The sequence below is a fragment of the Megalops cyprinoides genome, chromosome 19 (genome assembly GCF_013368585.1).
Source record: "Megalops cyprinoides isolate fMegCyp1 chromosome 19, fMegCyp1.pri, whole genome shotgun sequence".
NCBI classification, from domain to species: Eukaryota; Metazoa; Chordata; class Actinopteri; order Elopiformes; family Megalopidae; genus Megalops; species Megalops cyprinoides.
Window position 1 is genome coordinate 3777456 of NC_050601.1, and position 18984 is coordinate 3796439.

General features: G+C 52.0%; 1 protein-coding gene across 2 annotated transcripts in view; it reads right to left on the bottom strand.

The window, feature by feature from the left end:
* The window catches only part of LOC118794354 (ubiquitin carboxyl-terminal hydrolase 22), a 39224-nt gene that overhangs the window by 15331 nt on the left and 4909 nt on the right, over positions 1 to 18984 (bottom strand). For both annotated transcript variants that reach the window (XM_036552591.1, XM_036552590.1), the window contains one exon: positions 545 to 677. In XM_036552591.1, the coding sequence (XP_036408484.1) occupies positions 545 to 677 (133 nt within the window). The remainder of the gene's footprint in view (positions 1 to 544; positions 678 to 18984) is intronic.

Consider the following 18984-nt stretch of genomic DNA (forward strand, 5'->3'; position numbering starts at 1 on the left):
TAGATTGTGGCGCTTGTTTTTGATGTGCTCGTGGCTTTAGATTGTGGCGCTTGTTTTTGGCGTGCGCGTGGCTTACCTAGATTGTGGCGCTTGTTTTTGGCGTGCGCGTGGCTTACCTAGATTGTGGCGCTTGTTTTTGGCGTGCTCGTGGCTTACCTAGATTGTGGTGCTTGTTTTTGGCATGCCCGTGTCTTACCTAGATTGTGGCGCTTGTTTTTGGCGTGTGCGTGGCTTACCTAGGTTGTGGCGCTTGTTTTTGGCGTGTGCGTGGCTTATCTAGGGTGTGGTGCTTGTTTTTGGCATGCCCGTGTCTTACCTAGATTGTGGCGCTTGTTTTTGGTGTGCTCGTGGCTTTAGATTGTGGCGCTTGTTTTTGGCGTGCTCGTGGCTTTAGATTGTGGTGCTTGTTTTTGGCGTGCTCGTGGCTTTAGATTGTGGCGCTTGTTTTTGGCGTGCTCGTGGCTTACCTAGATTGTGGCGCTTGTTTTTGGCGTGCGCGTGGTTTTAGATTGTGGCGCTTGTTTTTGGCGTGCTCGTGGCTTACCTAGATTGTGGCGCTTGTTTTTGGCGTGCTCGTGGATGTGCTTCTTGGTGAAGCAGCCGAAGAAGACGCAGTACAGGCAGGAGTGAAGCCGGCTCAGGTGGGCTCCACACATATGACAGATACACGACTTGGCCTGCAGGGGGAGACAGAGAGGGCAGGGAGACATCAGAAAACGAGGCATTTAAAAAACAAGTAAGAGGGCAGAAAAATGAGTCCAGGAAGAAACAGATAGAGAGAGAGGCGGGTGATATCAGATCACCCATTAGCTCGGTTCAGCGAATCAATCCGCATCAATCTTCAGCTGTTGTTCTCTAATGCCCTAGGCAGGTAATCAGACAGGGTTCCCTGTTAAAGCCAGGTGGGATGGCAGACTAAAACAAAGATACCAGGCTTAGTTCTGTTCGCGTTCCTGGTAGCCTTGACTGCATCTAATCGCCCGGGTCCTATTGCGGTTCAGTTTTTGGTTAAATCCCAGCGGTCAGTCTCTAATTCTGCAGTGTCCTGGCGTGACTGGGAAGGCCCTGCTCCATGCTGTGGCTTTTCTGTGACCTGTTACATTAGCTCAGTGACAGCCTGAGTAATGTGAACGTCAGTGCTCTGATTTCTTTCGAGCTGCACGAATCACCCATTCCGGAAATCTCTCCCTCTCAGTCCATCCCTTCATTCTCCTGTGCTGCTGGACTCGTATCCCTTTACTCATCTCTCTCTCCTTCCCTTTCTTAATCGCTGTCCTCCTCACTCCCTCTCTCCCTCTCCATCTGTCCCTCCCTTACCTTCCTCTGTTGCTTACTCTCTTCTTTCTCTCTCCTTCACTTCCTCCATTCCTACTCTCCCTTTTTCTCTCTCCCTCCCTCCCTCTCTGTCTCTATCCCCAATCTTTCCCAGTCCTTCCCTACCCAATTCTCCCTTTCTGCGTCCTTCATCCCCTCCCTCCAGCTCTTCCGCCTTAGCTCTCCTTCCCTGTCTCTTTCCCCACTCTTCTTCTCTCCTTCCTTCCATCTCTCCCTCCCTAAATCTGTCCCCACTCTTTCCTTTGTCCTTCCCTCCTTCCCCCCCTCCTTCACTGTCTCTGTCCCTACTCTCTTTCTCTCTGTCCCCCCCCCCTTCACTGTCTCTGTCCCTACTCTCTTTCTCTGTCCCCCCCCTTCACTGTCTCTGTCCCTACTCTCTTTCTCTCTGTCCTCCCTCTCCTCCTTCACTGTCTGTCCCTACTCTCTTTCCTTTGTCCCCCCCCCCCCTTCACTGTCTCTGTCCCTCTCTTTCTCTCTGTCCCTCCCCCCCCCTTCACTGTCTCTGTCCCTACTCTCTTTCTCTCTGCCCCCCCCCCCTTCACTGTCTCTGTCCCTACTCTCTTTCTCTCTCCCCCCCCCCCCCCTTCACTGTCTCTGTCCCTACTCTCTTTCTCTCTGTCCTTCCCTCCTCCTCTCTCTGTTTAGATCCTCGGTGCCCCACAGGCAGGCTGTCACATGGCCCTCGGCGTTTCCTCCCTCTTCCTCCGCCCCCTCGCTGTAGCTCCGCCTTCACTTCCTGTTCCTGTGGGAGCACACCAGCAGACACCTGAGGGCGTCTCCAGCAAACTGTGGACAGCCTGAGGCTAACGTGGGTTTGGGTCACGGACCTGAAACTTGACGTTACCTCAAGAGGCCTGCTAGAGTGGGGGGGGGGGGGAGAGCGATGCAACACCTACTCGCCTTCAAATCGTCCCACTCTCCCCACCTTTACAGTGCGCATCTCTGAACTGGGTCAGCCTGTTTCAATTATAGCTGACCTACTGTGAGGGGAGCTAAACATTTTACGCAACACATTCGTTTCCCCTCCGTTGTTTTGCAGCGGGCCCCAGAGCCTCGGCCCAACTGTGGCGGGAGGCCGTACTCTCAGAGCCGCACACAGCAGCAGCAGCTGACACATGCAGTCTGGCTACGCTTCCCAGAAACGCCGATACCGGGAAACTCGCAGACGCCTCGCGGGGAGAGGGGGAGAGGGGAGGGTGAGAGAGAGAGAGAATCTCAGAGGGTTAGGGTTAGGAAGCACAAGGGCAAGAGCGAGCGAGGCAAACATTCCTGTGGAGGAATATGATACCGTGGCTGTGTGTGTGTGTGTGTGTGTGTGTGTGCCCGCGCGGGAGTGAGTGTCTGTGTGTGTGTGTACTCATGCATCTGTTTTTTCTCCTCTTAAAGCGAGATTAATCCTGGTGCCTGTGTGTGCGTGTCTGCGTGTGTGTGTATGCATACATGTCAGAGAGGCAGATGGATCCAGGCCTTGAAGAGCAGCTGTAGTGGCTGCTTCACTCAGCCACTGTACCCGCTGCAGCCAGACACTGGCTCTCGTTACTGCAGCAGGGTGCCCATCAGGCTGTAGCAAAGGATGAGCAGGGCACTGCTGCAGTGCACAGACTGGCTGCCTGGCAGGCCTTCGCACAGGCTGAAGGAGCCGGGTGCCTGGCAGGCCTTCGCACAGGCTGAAGGAGCCAGGTGCCTGGCAGGCCTTCACACAGGCTGAAGGAGCCGGGTGCCTGGCAGGCCTTCGCACAGGCTGAAGGAGCCGGGTGCCTGGCAGGCCTTCGCACAGGCTGAAGGAGCCAGGTGCCTGGCAGGCCTTCACACAGGCTGAAGAAACTGGGTACCTGGCAGGCCAAAGAACCAGCTGAAGGAACTGTGTACCCAGCAGGCCTTAGAAGAGACAAGGGAGACAGGATCTGCCATGAGTATAGATGAGAAACACTCTCTCACTAGGACTGAATTTTACACCAATCATAATAACGGCACATGGAGACAAGCAGTAACCATGGCAAGCACATCATGCACCAACAACTCAGGAACCCATCACTGTGAGCGCAGAGTTTCTCCCCGGCCAAAGCGAACAGGTGGGAAATATAACAGTGAATGAAAGGAGGCTGGCGGCCTGTACGCTGTAGCGGGAGAGCTCGTTTTCTGTTCTTCGCTGAAATCTCTCACCGTTTCCATCCTCCTCCTAATCCTCCTCTGGCTTTACGTTGGGGGAAGCGGGGTTCGAACGGCACTGAGAGATTTCGAGACCATCTGACAGCTGGAGAGCGAGCATTCGAGGACTTGCAGTTTTCACAACATCTATTTTTAAGCTGCAAATGTAGTCCTCCCACACAGAGCCGACCACTCAGCCAAAGTCTGGACTCAAGATGAGATCAGTCCACATCAGACGCGCTGTACTGGAACTTGCGTATTGAAACGGCACAGTAATATGGCCCTACTGTACTGATATTAGTGATCAGCACTTCAGGCTGCAATTCTGTCTGTCTGCTGTCCCACAACGGAGAACAACGGAGGAAAGATAGAGAGACAGGCTTCAGGCGAAAGAAGATACAGAGAGGGTTAAGACAGAAGGAGAGAAACAGAGATACAGGAGGAGGACAAAAGAGAAAGACATAAAGTCAGCAAAGGGACAGAGAAAGAGACCAGAGAGAAATTAATCGAGAGACAGAAAAAGACAAAGGAGAGAATGAGACAAAAAGAGAGAAACACACTGAGATCAAGAAGGAGGGGCAGAAAAACCGAAAGAGCGGGAGGGACAGAAACAGAGAAACAGAGAGAACAAGACAGAATGACGGGGAACGAGAGTGAGAGTGACAGAAAGAGAGAAACCGCGTGAACGAGTGAGAGACGGGGGGACAGAAACAGAGAGAAGGAGAGGGACACGGAGGGAGAGAAACAGGGAGGGAGAGAGAGAGAGAAAGCAAGAGTGCGAAAGAGGGATACGGAAACAGAGAGGAGAGGGATACAGAGAGAAACGGAGAAGGAGAGAGGGAGACAGAGAGAGAGCAAAACGGAGAGGGACAAAAGGAGAAACAGCGAGAGGAGAGGGGGAGACAGAAAGCGAGAGAAGGAGAGAGAGGGAGACAGAAAGCGAGAGATGAACAGACAGAAAACCGCAGTCAGCCTGCCCTGATCAAAGCTAGCAGGGGAGCCAGGCCTGTATGACTCAGCTGCTGGGATCTGCAAGCGCAGGCAGGCCGAGACCGACCCCATCCACCCCTGCCTTTCATTCCTCCACAGCTCCGTCACAGCGAGCCGTACCGAGGGGGACAGTGAACACACACTCAGAGGACCCCGGTTTCAGGGCCATCCCCCTGTAACCTCCCGCTGAGGGTCAGAGCCCAAGGCCTGCAGGCCCCGTTCCCAGGCGGGAAACTGCCGTTTTAACTACGATGAGCTGCATCAGTAATATCCTGCTGCAGAAACGGATGATGGGAAATCTGTGTAACATGCTCTGGATTACGGTGTCTGCTGCGCAAATGAATGATGCCTCACACAGCTCTGCTGGGGAACAGCGTTTCCGTCTCTCACTCACACACACACACACACACACACACACACACACACACTCACACACTCACATGCACACACGCACACACACAGACTCACACACACACACGCACACACGCACACACTCACACACTCACACAGCTCTGCCCCACGCCCACAGCCACACCGATGCCTCGTTGTCTGTCGAGACGCCATCAGGGCCACAGATGCATTCCCAAACCCAGACGCACATAATCAGGACCTGCTGTGGCCGCTGTACTGTGGGGATGACGCGGGCGTGATGAGTAAAAGCGCGATCATCACCCAGCCACCCAGCTCTGCAGAGAGAGCGCACCGCCGCAGCACAGAGCACCACTGTACAGAGCACACCGCCACAGAGCACACCGCAGCACAGAGCACCACTGTACAGAGCACACCTCGGCACAGAGCACACCTCCGCACAGAGCACCACTGTACAGAGCACACCGCCACAGAGCACACCGCAGCACAGAGCACCACTGTACAGAGCACACCGCCACAGAGCACACTGTCGCACAGAGCACCTCGCCAGCACAGAGCACACCTCGGCACAGAGCACACTGTCGCACAGAGCACCTCGCCAGCACAGAGCACACCTCGGCACAGAGCACACCTCCGCACAGAGCACACCTCCGCACAGAGCACACCTCCGCACAGAGCACACCTCCGCACAGAGCACACCTCGGCACAGAGCACACCGCAGCACAGAGCACACCGTCGCACAGAGCACACCGCAGCACAGAGCACACCTCCGCACAGAGCACACCGTCGCACAGAGCACACCTCCGCACAGAGCACACCGCAGCACAGAGCACACCGCAGCACAGAGCACACCGTCGCACAGAGCACACCGCAGCACAGAGCACACCGCAGCACAGAGCACACTGTGAGAGCCAGGAGGGAGCACAGGCAGAGCCGTGGGGCCGCGCACCGCCCCGACAGCGATGGCCGCTGCACTCGCACTGAGACCTGCAGATCCGCAGCTCTGTCAGTGCTACGCTCTCTCTGTCCTCCGGGTGTCGCCATCTCAGAGCTTCTCTCTGCTAACAGGTGCTTCTGGTGCTGTCCGCGCTGCCGCACCAGCCACAGAGGTTCTGACCAGCAACCCAACCCACCAGCAGAGCCGGGAAACCAACGGCTTTCCGCCATTCCGCTACAGGGGCTACGATACCACAGCACAGTGCTTTCGGACAGTGGTCAGAGGCCTGGTGATTTGCTGTCACGCTCAGGAGCATTCACCAAAGCTTTGCTTTCGTCCGGCCCCGCACACCCAGCCAAAGCTACGGAGCTGTCATTAAGAAGAGTCACGCTGCACACAGCGGATCAGGGGAGACAAACTGCGTTCGCACAGTAATACAGTGCAGAGGGAGTGAGAGACAGGGAGAGAGGAAGAGAGGGAATAAGAGAGAGATGAAGGGAAAGAGAGGGAGACAGAGAGAAGAGGACAGAGTTAGACAGGGTAAGAGAGAGATGGAGGGGAAGAGGGAGAGGACAGGAAGAAAAAACCCAAAAGAACAGAAAGTGAAACAGGGAGGGAAAGAAAAGAGGAGGAGAGGGGGGTGAAGGGGATAAATGAAATCCCTCCGCCTCACACCCCACACACACTCCTTGGTTTTGTGTGCGTAATGTGTGTGGCTTTCTGCAATGCGCCACCGCTGGAGCCCAAAGCGGGAGGCTATGCCAATACTGCGTCCATCATACGCCCCACGCGCGCTGCCATCGCCGGGATAAAAATCCATCCCCCCCCCCCCGAACTGCGCACTCAGCACTCCCGCCCCATGGCTTTAACACCCTATTAGACGGGGTATTGATTAGGCGCTGACCGGCCGGGAGAGCGATAAGGAGCGGGCGGCAGGTAGCTCTCACAGGATTACACACCCTTTTCCTCCATAAGTCAGCTTACTTACAGCGCGAGATGTAGCTGATGAGAGGACTGGCATCAAGGATCACAAATTAGCACTCCAATTTGTACATCACACGATTGCTACCGGGTGGAATTCAGACCCGACCATGTATGCTCCTTCTAACAAGGACCACATTGCTTTACGCTGTTGTCATTTAGCAGATGCACTTATCCAGACTTACATACTTAGTTTTAGGTTACAGTTTTTTACATGTTATCCATTTATACGGCTGGATATTCGCTGGGACAATCCTGGGCTAAGTACCTTGCCCAAGGGTACAGCAGCACTGGCCCAGTGGGAACTCGAACCAGCAACCTTTCAGTTACGAGCCCTGCTTCTTACCACTATGCCACACTACTGACCCCTAATATAGAATGCACCTAGGATATTACCATCCCAGGTCTTCTGCTGAGGTTTTGTGCTCTCCGGCTTTGATCCAATAAAGCGCACGTTACAGCATTAGAATTGTGAATTTGGGGTCAGGGCCTCGGCTATGCAGGTAATGACACGTTCACAGGCGAAGGATTCGCCTCCAGAGAATGGCAGCTGTGTTCCATCAGCAGGTCATTAGGCTGTGCAGTGGACACCCACGGAACCCGCAAGGGGGCGTTTCATCCGAACGGGGCCCTGGACGGCCGGTTCTCTGAAAGGCGAAGTCGAAAGCCGTCTCCACCCGCCAGCACGCTAAAGACCGCCACCGAAGGCTGCCGCTCACCGGGAACGCCGTCCTTGGTCTCTTAGAAACCGTCCTGGTGATTCCACACAAACGGCAGGCGGCCAATTCGCACGGCCGTGCTGCTCCTGCTTTTCCTCCTTACGCAGTCTTCATAAGGTAGTGCTCTCATATTCACCATTAAACTCCTTTCATCTTGCCATTCACCTCCTGCTGCATGTATTCATTCATATTAAAAGCCTGTCACATCCATTTGTTTAGCTTCAGTTACAATTATTATGCTATTCATTTGCAAGGCCACTTGCACAGTCGGAGTATTACTTCTCGGACATCTACAGAGCTGGACATTAACTGCACCCACTTAGGATGCAGCGTTAGTGCCCCACAACCCCCCTACCCCTTCCCCACTTCCACTGCCATCCTACTGGCATAGAAACGTTCCTGCTTTTGTAGTACTGAAAGCACAAACGGCCCCAATGTGGCACTGTCACTCTACTCTTCCTAATATTTCTGACCACTCCCAAGTGACTAAGACATTTTGACCAATACCACAAAATCCTGACATCCTAACCACTCCCACCTTTTTATGACATATTTACCACTCCCACAATATTATGACATCCTGGCCACTCCCATGATTTTATGACATCATGATCGCTCCCACCGTGCGACGTCATCATCACCCCTCCCGACGGATTATGACAACCTGACCACTCACACCACTCTACGTTATAGCTATCTTGTGGACCTACGTCATTTCGACTGAATTCACAGCCAACAGATGTGCAGCTGGGAACGTATGCGTTTGGCGGGGGCACCTCCCCCCAGCCCACGCCTCAAACGAAGGGTCCGATCTGACCCAAAACGACAGGCGCCTGACTGCGACTACACTTCAGCTGCACCGGCCCCCGGGGGGACAGGAAAAAAATTACATAAGGAGTGAGTCACAACGGCTTTTCACATTTAATAAGCATCCGTGCTGAAGAAACGGGAGAGAGGCGAATCGGAGCGACCGCTTTTCCCGGGCCCCGCTCGCGGGACCAGGCAGGGCGGGGCGGGGCAGGAGCTCGCTGACTCACGCTCCCGCCGTCACTCCGCAGGTGAGCATTCCCTCACCTGACCCACCCCACCCACCTTCCACACCCGACAATACCTTTTAATCCCTGCGTGCTGACACACAGACATGCCCCTGTCTTCCTAAGCCAATGGGGCGCAGGGATCCTGGCGGTTTTTCCACCCCAGTGAGCCACATGCATCTGCAGCTGTCACCGAGCGAGCGCCATTCCCGCCAATCACATGAGGGAAAGATCCCGTCCACGGCCCAGCGTCAGGACGAGGGCTGCGGCGCTAACGAGGTGACATCACACCAAAGCGTCCTCTACCAACACACAGAAGGAAGCAGGCTCCTCCCCACAATCTGCTCTCTACCAATAGCAACAGCTCTACTATTTAAAAAAAAAGCAGAGGATGCACAGCAGAGACAATTAGTGGGATCCTGAAAGCAAGCTGTGGCAATCTGGAAACGGCAAAGCCAGGCCAAGCAGAGATATTCTACGGTGCATCCAGCTTCTCCTCATACTTCCTTCCTTCCCAACCACAGGGTCACATGACCCACGGCACATTTTCCGCCTGCATCTGCGCCTACATGCAAGCCCTTCTACACCAGACTGCTGGATTATTCTTCCAACAGTTGAGCTGCCACATAATGAGATCTCCTATCCCAGCATGCATTGCAGCAATGCCAGCAGGAGTGGCAGAGGTGCTGGACAGACACACGTCTCAACCCAAATCTCTGGCGGGAGACTGGGGGTGGGCCGATCTGTCAGATGGCCGGGGTCCCAGCTGGGCACTCACCGCCTTATGCGAGCACATGCGCGCGCACACACACGCACAAACACATACACACACACATACACACACACGCGCGCGCACGCACACACGCACACACACACGCGCGCGCGCACGCACACACACACACGCGCGCGCGCGCGCATGCACGCACACACACACACACACGGACAGACACACGCACACACACGCACTGGCCTCCCAGACAAAGGCGCGGCCTGTCACACACCTGCACCTGCAGTGCTTTGGCACAGGGCAGCAGACGGCCAGAAGGTTGGCACAGCGGGAACATCTCCTCTGCCTGGCCTGTGCCATAAGGGCCCAGCAGTGCTGACAGACACGTCACAGGCCAGAAAAAGGACTCAAACTGTGGGTCAGGGTCAATGGCCAATCACTCTCTCACACGCCAGGGATCAGCACCGAGCCAGCACTGACCACAGTCTCTCACAGAAGCCAGGGATCAGCATTGAGCCAGCACTGAACCACAGTCTCTCACAGATGCCAAAGATCAGCACTGAGCCATACTGACCAGTCCCTCACAGAAACCAGAGAACAGTTCAGAGCCAGCACCGACCATGCAGTCTCTCACAGAAGCCAGGGATCAGCACTGAGCCAGCACTGAACCACAGTCTCTCACAGAAGCCAGAGATCAGCACTGAGCCAGCACTGAACCACAGTCTCTCACAGATGCCAAAGATCAGCACTGAGCCAGCACTGAACCACAGTCTCTCACAGATGCCAGAGATCAGCTCTGAGCCAGTACTGACCACAGTCTCTCACAGAAGCCAGAGATCAGCACTATGCCAGCACTGACCACTGTCTCTCACAGATGCCAAAGATCAGCACTGAGCCAGCACTGACCACAGTCTCTCAGAAAACACACACACTGTCACGAAAGCCACAGCTCACAATGACTCAACTGGGACAAGGAAGAGGGAAATGGGTGTGGGACGGGAGAAAGGCAAACTGAAGAAGGGGGATGAAGACCCAGAAAGAGAGATAGAGGGCGAGGAGGAGGAGGAGGAATAAAAGCAGGAGACAGCGGGGGGGGGGGCATGAGGAAACAGGACAGGATGGAGGTGAGGAGGAGAAGAGCTCATTCGTCGAGAATGCTGACAGTTAAAAGAATGCACTGAAACCAATGAGATCAGCTTCTACCTGCGAAGCGAGGTCAGGATGCAGAGACCGAAACAAAAGAGAGAGCAGAGCAGAGAGATGCAGACAGAAACAGGGAAACAGGGAGATTCTGAAAGAGAAGAACGGAGGACAGAGCGAATGGGAAAAAACAATGATAATTAAACGGGGGAAGAGAGTTGTTCTGCAGTCATGTTCTCTCCTATTGAGCTACCTGAGCCCTGTGCTTTTGTATCCGAGTGTGTGTGCATGTGCGTGTGAGAGTGTCAGTGCGTGCGTACGCGTGCGTGTGTGTGTGCGTGTGAGTGTGTGTGTGTGTGTGCGTGCGTGTGTGTGCGTGTGAGTGTGTGTGTGTGTGTGCGCGTGTGCGAGTGTGTGTGTGTGCGTGCGTGTGTGTACGCACACTTGGTATGGTTCCTTTTCCTCTTACTCCTTTCCTGTCTCTCTCCACTTAGATTTTAACAGCATTCCATCCTTCTCTCTGCAGTTCTGACACATTCACTCTTACACACACCTGTCCTTCGTCAAACATGTGAGGGTGTCAGGAGTCAGACTGCAGTTCATCTGTATACAACTGCATTATTTACAATAACACAAAAAATGGGACAAGCTATGTGCTAATATTGCCAGACACCGTTTATCTGACAGAGTATTAGTTTTACTCTATTACATATATAAATGATTTTTTTTCTTTTTACTGAGTTATTACACAAACATGCCAACACACACATACACACATATACATTAATTGCCTGCTTACTACATCGTTACATTGCTTTTAAACTCAAAATGAGGTTGTTTTGGGGAACCAGTCCCTTTGTGTGAAAGTATTATTGGTACAATGCAGTATTCACAGATGGCCCCATTGAGGGATGTCTAGAATGGGAATGACCAGTATCTCCTGTCCTCATGTGGATAAGCCCACACGCACACACATGCACACGCACGCACACGCACCGTAAGAGCCAAACCTGGCTGAAGATTAGAGGTGCAGAGAGTAAAACACTTCCTTGTGCTTCTTCCCTTTTCTGGCTAAAGCAAAACCGGGGGCGCTATAAAGGGAACTCTTCTCCTGCAAGTACGGAAGCCCTATTCATCCATCAGATTCAAGCAAAGCCAAATCCGCCCTCCCACAATGCAACAGCTCTGCCACCAGTCAACTGTCAACAGAGACCCCGTAGCTCTCACCTTCAAATTACACTCACGGTCAAATTATCTTGTGCTTTGCTCTCAGGAGCACACTGCGCTTGCGGTCAATTAATTAAAAAAAGGGGAAATACCAGTTCATAGTAGAGTAGCTTGGGAGATGTTTTCATTCATAAATGCAAAGCAACCAGAGGAAACAAATGTCACTGCTGCTTTTGAAGGAACAGATACAATATCAGCTTAGATTACTGACAGCAACAAGTGCCAACAGCTATACTGAAATTTGTTTGTGGTATGTTTGGTCCTCTTTAAAAAAAAAAAAAGAAAAAGAAAAATACTGATAAAAAAATGCCAATCCAATAAAAACTGTTTTCTTTATCAGGTTTTCCCTGAAGATATTAGAAAACAATTTCATTGTCAGTTATGCAACAGCATCAGTTCTCATGTGACCCTCCTGTGTTAACAGCCGGGGTAGTCACCCAGGCGCGTAACACCACAGCGCGGCGGTTTGAAAACAGGAAAAAGCCCCGTGGAATTACACTGATTAATTATCCGATCGTTTAGCAGTCATTAGCGCGGCCCTCGAACGGAGGAGCTCTGTGTTTGGCTTTCTCCGGCCCTCCGCTGGCGCGGGGGTTTCTCGGGCCTCGCTCAATTTGCTTTAATCGTTCTCTCCACAGGACCAGCGCTGCCTCACCGGTGCAAACCGGCCGTTCGGAGGCAATTAATGGACCTCAGGACTCGAGTGCTAATGGAAGCGGTGGCTAGAGCACTAGACCCCTGGACCCCCCGGACCCCCTGGACCCCTGGCCTGGGAGCCACAAGGTCGACTTTGAGGGAGGGAAACCGAGGTGTCGCCTTTTAGAAAAAAACCTTCCCCGTCTCCTTCCAGCCAAAGCACAGCTGTACTAACAGGACACTGGAGACAGAAGGTGGCATCTTTGTGGGCATTCGGAAGGCATCTTGGACAGCACTCAGTGTTATGCGAGGGAGAGTGCCCACTTACTGTGAATTTTACATCAACCGCATTTTAAAACGTGGGCAATCGGATTAGAGGAGGAAATGAGAGAGCTCTGAAAGAATGCTCTGCCCTGCGGCTGCCCTGAAGGCAACCCTGCTTCTTCAGCAAGGAGAGCCGTCTCCCTGAACCTACAGGGTCGGCCGGGCAGGGTCAAACAGAGCCGGCCGCGAAGCAGCAGGCCAACCCGACTGTCCAACTCAGCGGGTGGCAGCGGGTGATTCGGCCAGTCGGGGCCGGGCGTGGTGGGGCTCGGCAAGCAGGACTGGCGGGGAGGGGGGGGGGTTAGTAAGGCTACATCAGGACCTCCCACCTGCACCTTGACCCATTACCGCTCCTGTCCCTGAGCTCTCACAGTGCAGAGCAACTGCGCAGACAGGACAGCGGGCTGCGCAGCACATGCGCCACCGCTGCCGTGACAGGTGCGTGACCTCAGCTGCACCTGGGACGCAGGTGAAGACCACCTGGGCAACACCTGAGCAAAGCATGCGCTCAGGAGTGCTGTTAAGCCACTCTGGCCCGAATAAAGCTAAAAAGCAAAAATACGCTATAAAAAATTAATAACTGACAAAAGAATGCTCGTCACTGTCCCGGTGTCACCTCCTGAATCGACACGCAGGCACTCGTGCTCCGTGTCTGATAGCGAGATTCTCAATTCCACTCACAGCCACCTCTCCTCCGTCTCAGGCTACGCCGTTCATAAATATGAATAATTCTCCCGTTATTACATTGCTTGGCAATTCCGAGGAGGATGTACGCGTATGTGTGACGTCCCAGAAACAGCCTGCAATTCGCTCCCCTTCTATATTACACAAATCCTCCGTAAAAAAAAAAAAAAAACGCCTAGGAATTGATTTTGTAAAACGGAGATGAAAATGACTTTTCAGGGAGAGGGAGAGGGAGAGGGGGAGGGGGAGGGGGAGAGGCAGAAGAGTGATCTGAATACCTAGCCGGTCTCAGGAAGCCAGCTCATTTTTTTCCCCCCGATTTTAATGACAAAACAGCTCAATGCCCCAGCGCCCGTTTCTAAATGTCGCCAATATTCCAATCACTATGTCTGTGCCACAGCTCCCAAGGTCAAAACTGAATCATTTTTTTGTTTTTATTGTTGAAAATAAAAGAGGCAGCTGGACTAAAAGGAGAGATGTGCTGTATTAAATCTTACTTCTCTACACTGACGCAAAGCAACACCTCACTCCATCGCATTCCTGCTGAGTCATTTCATTTCGTTCTGTTGGACAGTGGTGGGCGAGTTCAACCTGCGTCTCGTCAAAGTTCCTATCCAAAAAATGCACACCTCTCCCAGGCCAAGAACTTAACTGCTCATAAAGAGGCACCAGGCTCCAAGACCTCAACTCCTTCACAAGTAAGCAGAAGGTTATGAGCTGTACACCATCATTTACACAATGAAAGTTCTCCACCCACTGCTGTTTAGAAATTACCCTCTATGCAAGGAGAGGTCCAGACCCCCTGCTGTCTCTCCATAAACACACAGATACACACAGACTGACAGACATACAAAGATCCAGAACTCTAACCCAGTCCTCAACAAACCCAATTCCTAAAGGCAAAAAAAAGCCATATTTTACCTTAAGATTTACCTCATTGCTATTACGGCTATTAACAACTCCATCCAGAAACCAAACTGTTCCACCTCAGACCAGCCACACACAGATGCTTGCGTTAATAACGACAGCAGACACACACATACCAAAGGAGAACTGCTCTATGTGAAATCTGTATGAAACATCACTCTCCTGACGGAGGATGCAGTCAGCTCAGGGTTAGCTCCGATCAGCTGCCAATCAGAACACTGACAGCGTCAACATCTCCAGAGACAGAACTCTCCCTGTGTGCCCCACGGAACGGACAAGCCGGTCGATACACAAACGACAGATACGCACAGATCTGGGTGTACGTGCTGCGGGTCAGAGTGTGAAGGATGAAGTAAGTCTTCGGCAGAGCTCCCGGCCCGTGTGAGGTCTCAGCCGTGCTGCTGGAGGGCACAGATACAGGTGCCTTCCTTTTACTCCGCGTTACAAATCGTTTACTTCACCCAGTCTGACTGATCCGATGCAGTCAGCTCAGAGCCGGCACAAGAGATCCGCTGACCTGTACATCATCTGGCTGGGCTGACGATGGGGTGACAGTGATCAGATCGCCACATGTATACAATATAAACAGTGGATTAGCAGAGTACCACGGCTGACTATTTAAATACCACCCAAATGCCCTCCCCCCCACCCCAGGTCCAGACCGAAGAAGCGAACAGGCTCCTCGTGTCTCTCTGCCATGAGCATCCAGTAAGCGGCACCTGAGCACAGACACAGAGTAACAAAACAGCTCCATCAACAGCGCCATGGCGACGGGCGTTTCCTCCCAGGCCCGGGGGAGCAGCCGAGCGAGCCAGCGTGACGGATCAGACCCCAAAGCCACGGCGGGGGGCGAGGGACGGGGGGACGGGGGGGCAGGGGGGCGGCCCGCTCCGACACCAGGCCATCTGCCACAGGAGGAGGCGAGGTCTCCGCGGAAACCGTCAGGCAGGCCCATTCCGGAGGGAGACATGGGAGAGGACTCCACATGACAGCACGGGCCCCCCCCGTCAGCCATCGCTCTGTTCTGCCTGAAACAAAACCCTGCCATGACAGTATTAACACTGCTGTCTGACACAGGACACTCATACACACACGCTCACACACACCCTCATACACACGCACATGCACGCACACACACACACGCACACGCACGCACACGCACGCACACACGCGCACACACACACGCACACACACACGCACACACGCACGCACACACGCACACACACAAAAACAGCAACATTCTGAATAGCTTGTAATGGTATAAACATTCAAACAAACATCATTCACCTAAATCTCCCCCAAAAATGTACTGAGCACAAAAAAGATTATATTAATGTCACACCACGCCTTGCTGCAAGAAGTACAAAGAAGGGAAACAAAACTGGTTCTGGGAATCAAATACATCAGTAATGAAGAAAGACTAAAAATATGTCATGTCAGAAAATATTAATCACTTTTGGGAAATTTGATACTTGATTGAAACTTTTTTAAAGAATTTTTTAAAGAAATCACTTAAGTGGACTATAGAAACTATTTCAAGCTTATCTGAGCACAGGTGGTAATGAACAAAGGTCAAACTGTACTCTCACACAGGAAATACTATTCATTTCTGCTACAGCTTACCAGGAACTATGCTGGACAATTAGCATGGTTCAAGACCTGGATTGACAGTATAAGACCTCTAGAACACTTTCGTCATTTAATATTTGATGTTCTCATTTAGAGTTTCACTCAAAGGATTCAATATCATCATTCTTAAGATAATATGAGTCTCCACAGCTCAGCATTGCGATTCAAGGAAATTTTACCACATGACTGTCAGGGTCGGTTTGCGCGGAAGGAACTGAACTCACAATCACAAGGCCAGAGCTCTGATTCTTCTCACGCTCCAATCCCTACGCTGTATTCAGTATTTCACCTGAAATGCTTCAGTAACCATCAGGGAGTGTGAAATGGGAGATGTGCCACAAGGCGTTAAAAACAAAAAAAAGTGCTTCTGGGTCCAATTTTCACCAGACAACAAGAACAAAAAGAAAAAAGAAAAAAAAACGTGAGGGCAGCATCTGAAGCTGCAGTGCCTGGGGCCTGCAGCGTGGAGCTCCACAACTCGCATGAGATCATCTGCACTACCGACACGCACCACCCCAGAGCGTCAGTGAGCACGGCAGCCGGCCCCTCACAGGCATGCTGTTCCGCGCCACAAGAGTCGGCCGATTTCCGGTCAAACAGAGATAGGAGGGGGCCCATTTTACCTGGAGCAAAACAATAAGCTGCCGACGGACACTGCCTCTACAGCTGTGCTAGACCGAGATTAGGCGCTGGCTAGCGGTGTCCCATTTGTGCAACTTTTTCATTCCACTGCATCAGACACACTGTGTAAGGCGCTCTGGATAAGAGCATCCGCTAAATGACATTAATGTGATGTAATGTAGTGTAGAGTAATGTGCCATAAATAGGCCTACACAGTAAAAGCCAAATCTCCGCCCACACTGCAATGCAGCCTGCACAGTCACACCTCCACCTATGAACTGCTCTACCTGCACAGCACAACATGGATGGTACCTGTCCCTCCACCTGAGATCACCTTCACCTGACGTTATCCGAACTGAGACTGAACAGCCATTGGCCACCGAACAAAGAGGATACGCCAGTTTCTGCTGGAATGCCTTTGTGCACACACACCCACGTACGGCCCTATAGGCAGCGCCGAGCCGATGTGCGAGATGGGGGGGGCCAAGGACGCTCCGCCGAGGATGCCGCAGATGTGTGACATGTAGCTGCCTTGGCCATCCTCAGGTAGGAGCTGTGTCTGTTTGAATGTGTCACCCCTGCAGGTGATACACACAGCTGCATACCAAGGTGAGACCCTGGAGAGCAGCATTCCCGCCCTCAGTACCCCAATCGCCCAGCCCCTGCTACGCGTTTCAGTCCAGCTGTAATCTCTAAGCTCTGTGTTTTCTCTAGCTTCTCGCATCCGCAGTAGCGGGTGCAACGGTGCATGTTAGCCGTATGCATGTTTGAACACCTACAGACACCATATGCGTGCTACAAGCACAGAAGAGACCAAGATGAGAGCTTCCGAGCTCTGTTAACTGACTGCAAGGAAATGAAGTGAACGAAATCGTTTTTTTTTCTTTTGGATAACTTGTGAATATAAGCTGTACTTCTGGGGAAATACTGCAGACAAATATTTCATTTGTTGCATTTTTAATACCTCTCGGTTTATGAAAGAATGAGAGAAGCAAGCTATGCAAGCCTCCCTGGACACGGGCATCAGCCAAGTCAATAAATAATAGAACAACAAAGGTTCTGCATTATAGAAAATTGCTTACAGCCAAATGGACAACCAAGGCTCAGTACCTCAGTACTTAAGGAGGTTCAGCTTATGGAAGCGCTAGACAAACAGGAGTCAGGAGATACGGCTTTCTTATAGCTTTGATAGCTTTGCCTATTCCACATAATAGCAGTTCAGGTTACAACAGAGCAGAGCTGCAAGAACATTTCTCAGAGCCACTAGCACTTAGAACGCCATTTAGAATGTCACTTTCAAGCTCATCAAATAATCTGAAGTGCGCTTCTGTTTCTGAAGTGTCGTTTTCTAACGAAATAACATGGCGAAAGTTCACTGCGGTCCCTCCTAGGGGTAACCACCTTCTGGTGACACTGGTCCAGGACAGTGGTGAGAGCGGGACACTCACCAGTGAGCCAGACCCAATACTGGAGGGCTGCGAGTTTGAATCCTTGAGAAAGGTGCTTTATCTTGAACACTCCTGGTCAATTTCAGCTGTATGGTTTCATGCAAGAAACTGGCAGTGAGGAGTCCACTAAGGCCATTAGAAAAGCAACTGACAGTACGACACACACACACCAACAACTTACATAAACCCTGAAGAGAAAAAACCAAATGCTTAAATAACCAGCGTGTGGCTAGATCTGAAACAATGGGCAGCTGACTACAATACAAGTCACGACTGTTGCAGCATCTTAAAAATGTCACTGACTTCCCAACTAGGGGAAGGGAGAAGAATTACTGGTGAGGACTCACACCACAAACAATTACTGCAATAGAGAGCATTATTTTGTTCTGTCTCTTCTGTCTGCCTCCATCTTTAAATTTCTCAGTGCGTGGCTCCTCCATCCTTCCCTGACCTTAGAATTACAGGTCCTTGTAATGCTAGGCACATTACATTACAGTCATTTACCAGACACGCTTATCCACAGCAGCTTACACTTACTGAGGCAATTCTGGGTTAGGTACCTTGCCCAAGGGTACAGCAGCAGTGCCCCAGAGGTGAGAATCAAACCAGCAACCTTTCGGTTACAAGCCCTGCTCCTTACCACTATGCTACACTGCCGTCCCCTTCACTAATCTTCCAGCTGAATCAGAATTATTCAGTGTAAGCCCAACCTCTTTATTACGATTAAAAGTACCTTGTATGTGTAGTGCACCCCGGTACTGTAATGCAATGCCATCTGACTCAAGCTAGAAGGAAACGGCCGCATGTACGATCACTGCAAGTCAAACACGGGTTCAGAACAACTGTAAGTTTACGGTTAGGTTTGGTCTAGCCCAGGTCTACACCAGCGGGGTGGGGCAGGTTGAATAGCAGTGTGCCCTGCCCGCCTCTCTTGTCTGGTCACTCTTTACACCGGATTTGGGATTGGGGGGGGGGGGGGGGGGGTTTTTACGGGAGAAACCTGAAACTGTTCAGTGTTGTGAATTCCTTTCCCTGTTTAAGGTTACAGTCACATCATCTGTCGGTGACCCAGAAGACCGACAGGCCTGGCAGTGTTCAATCAGAAAAG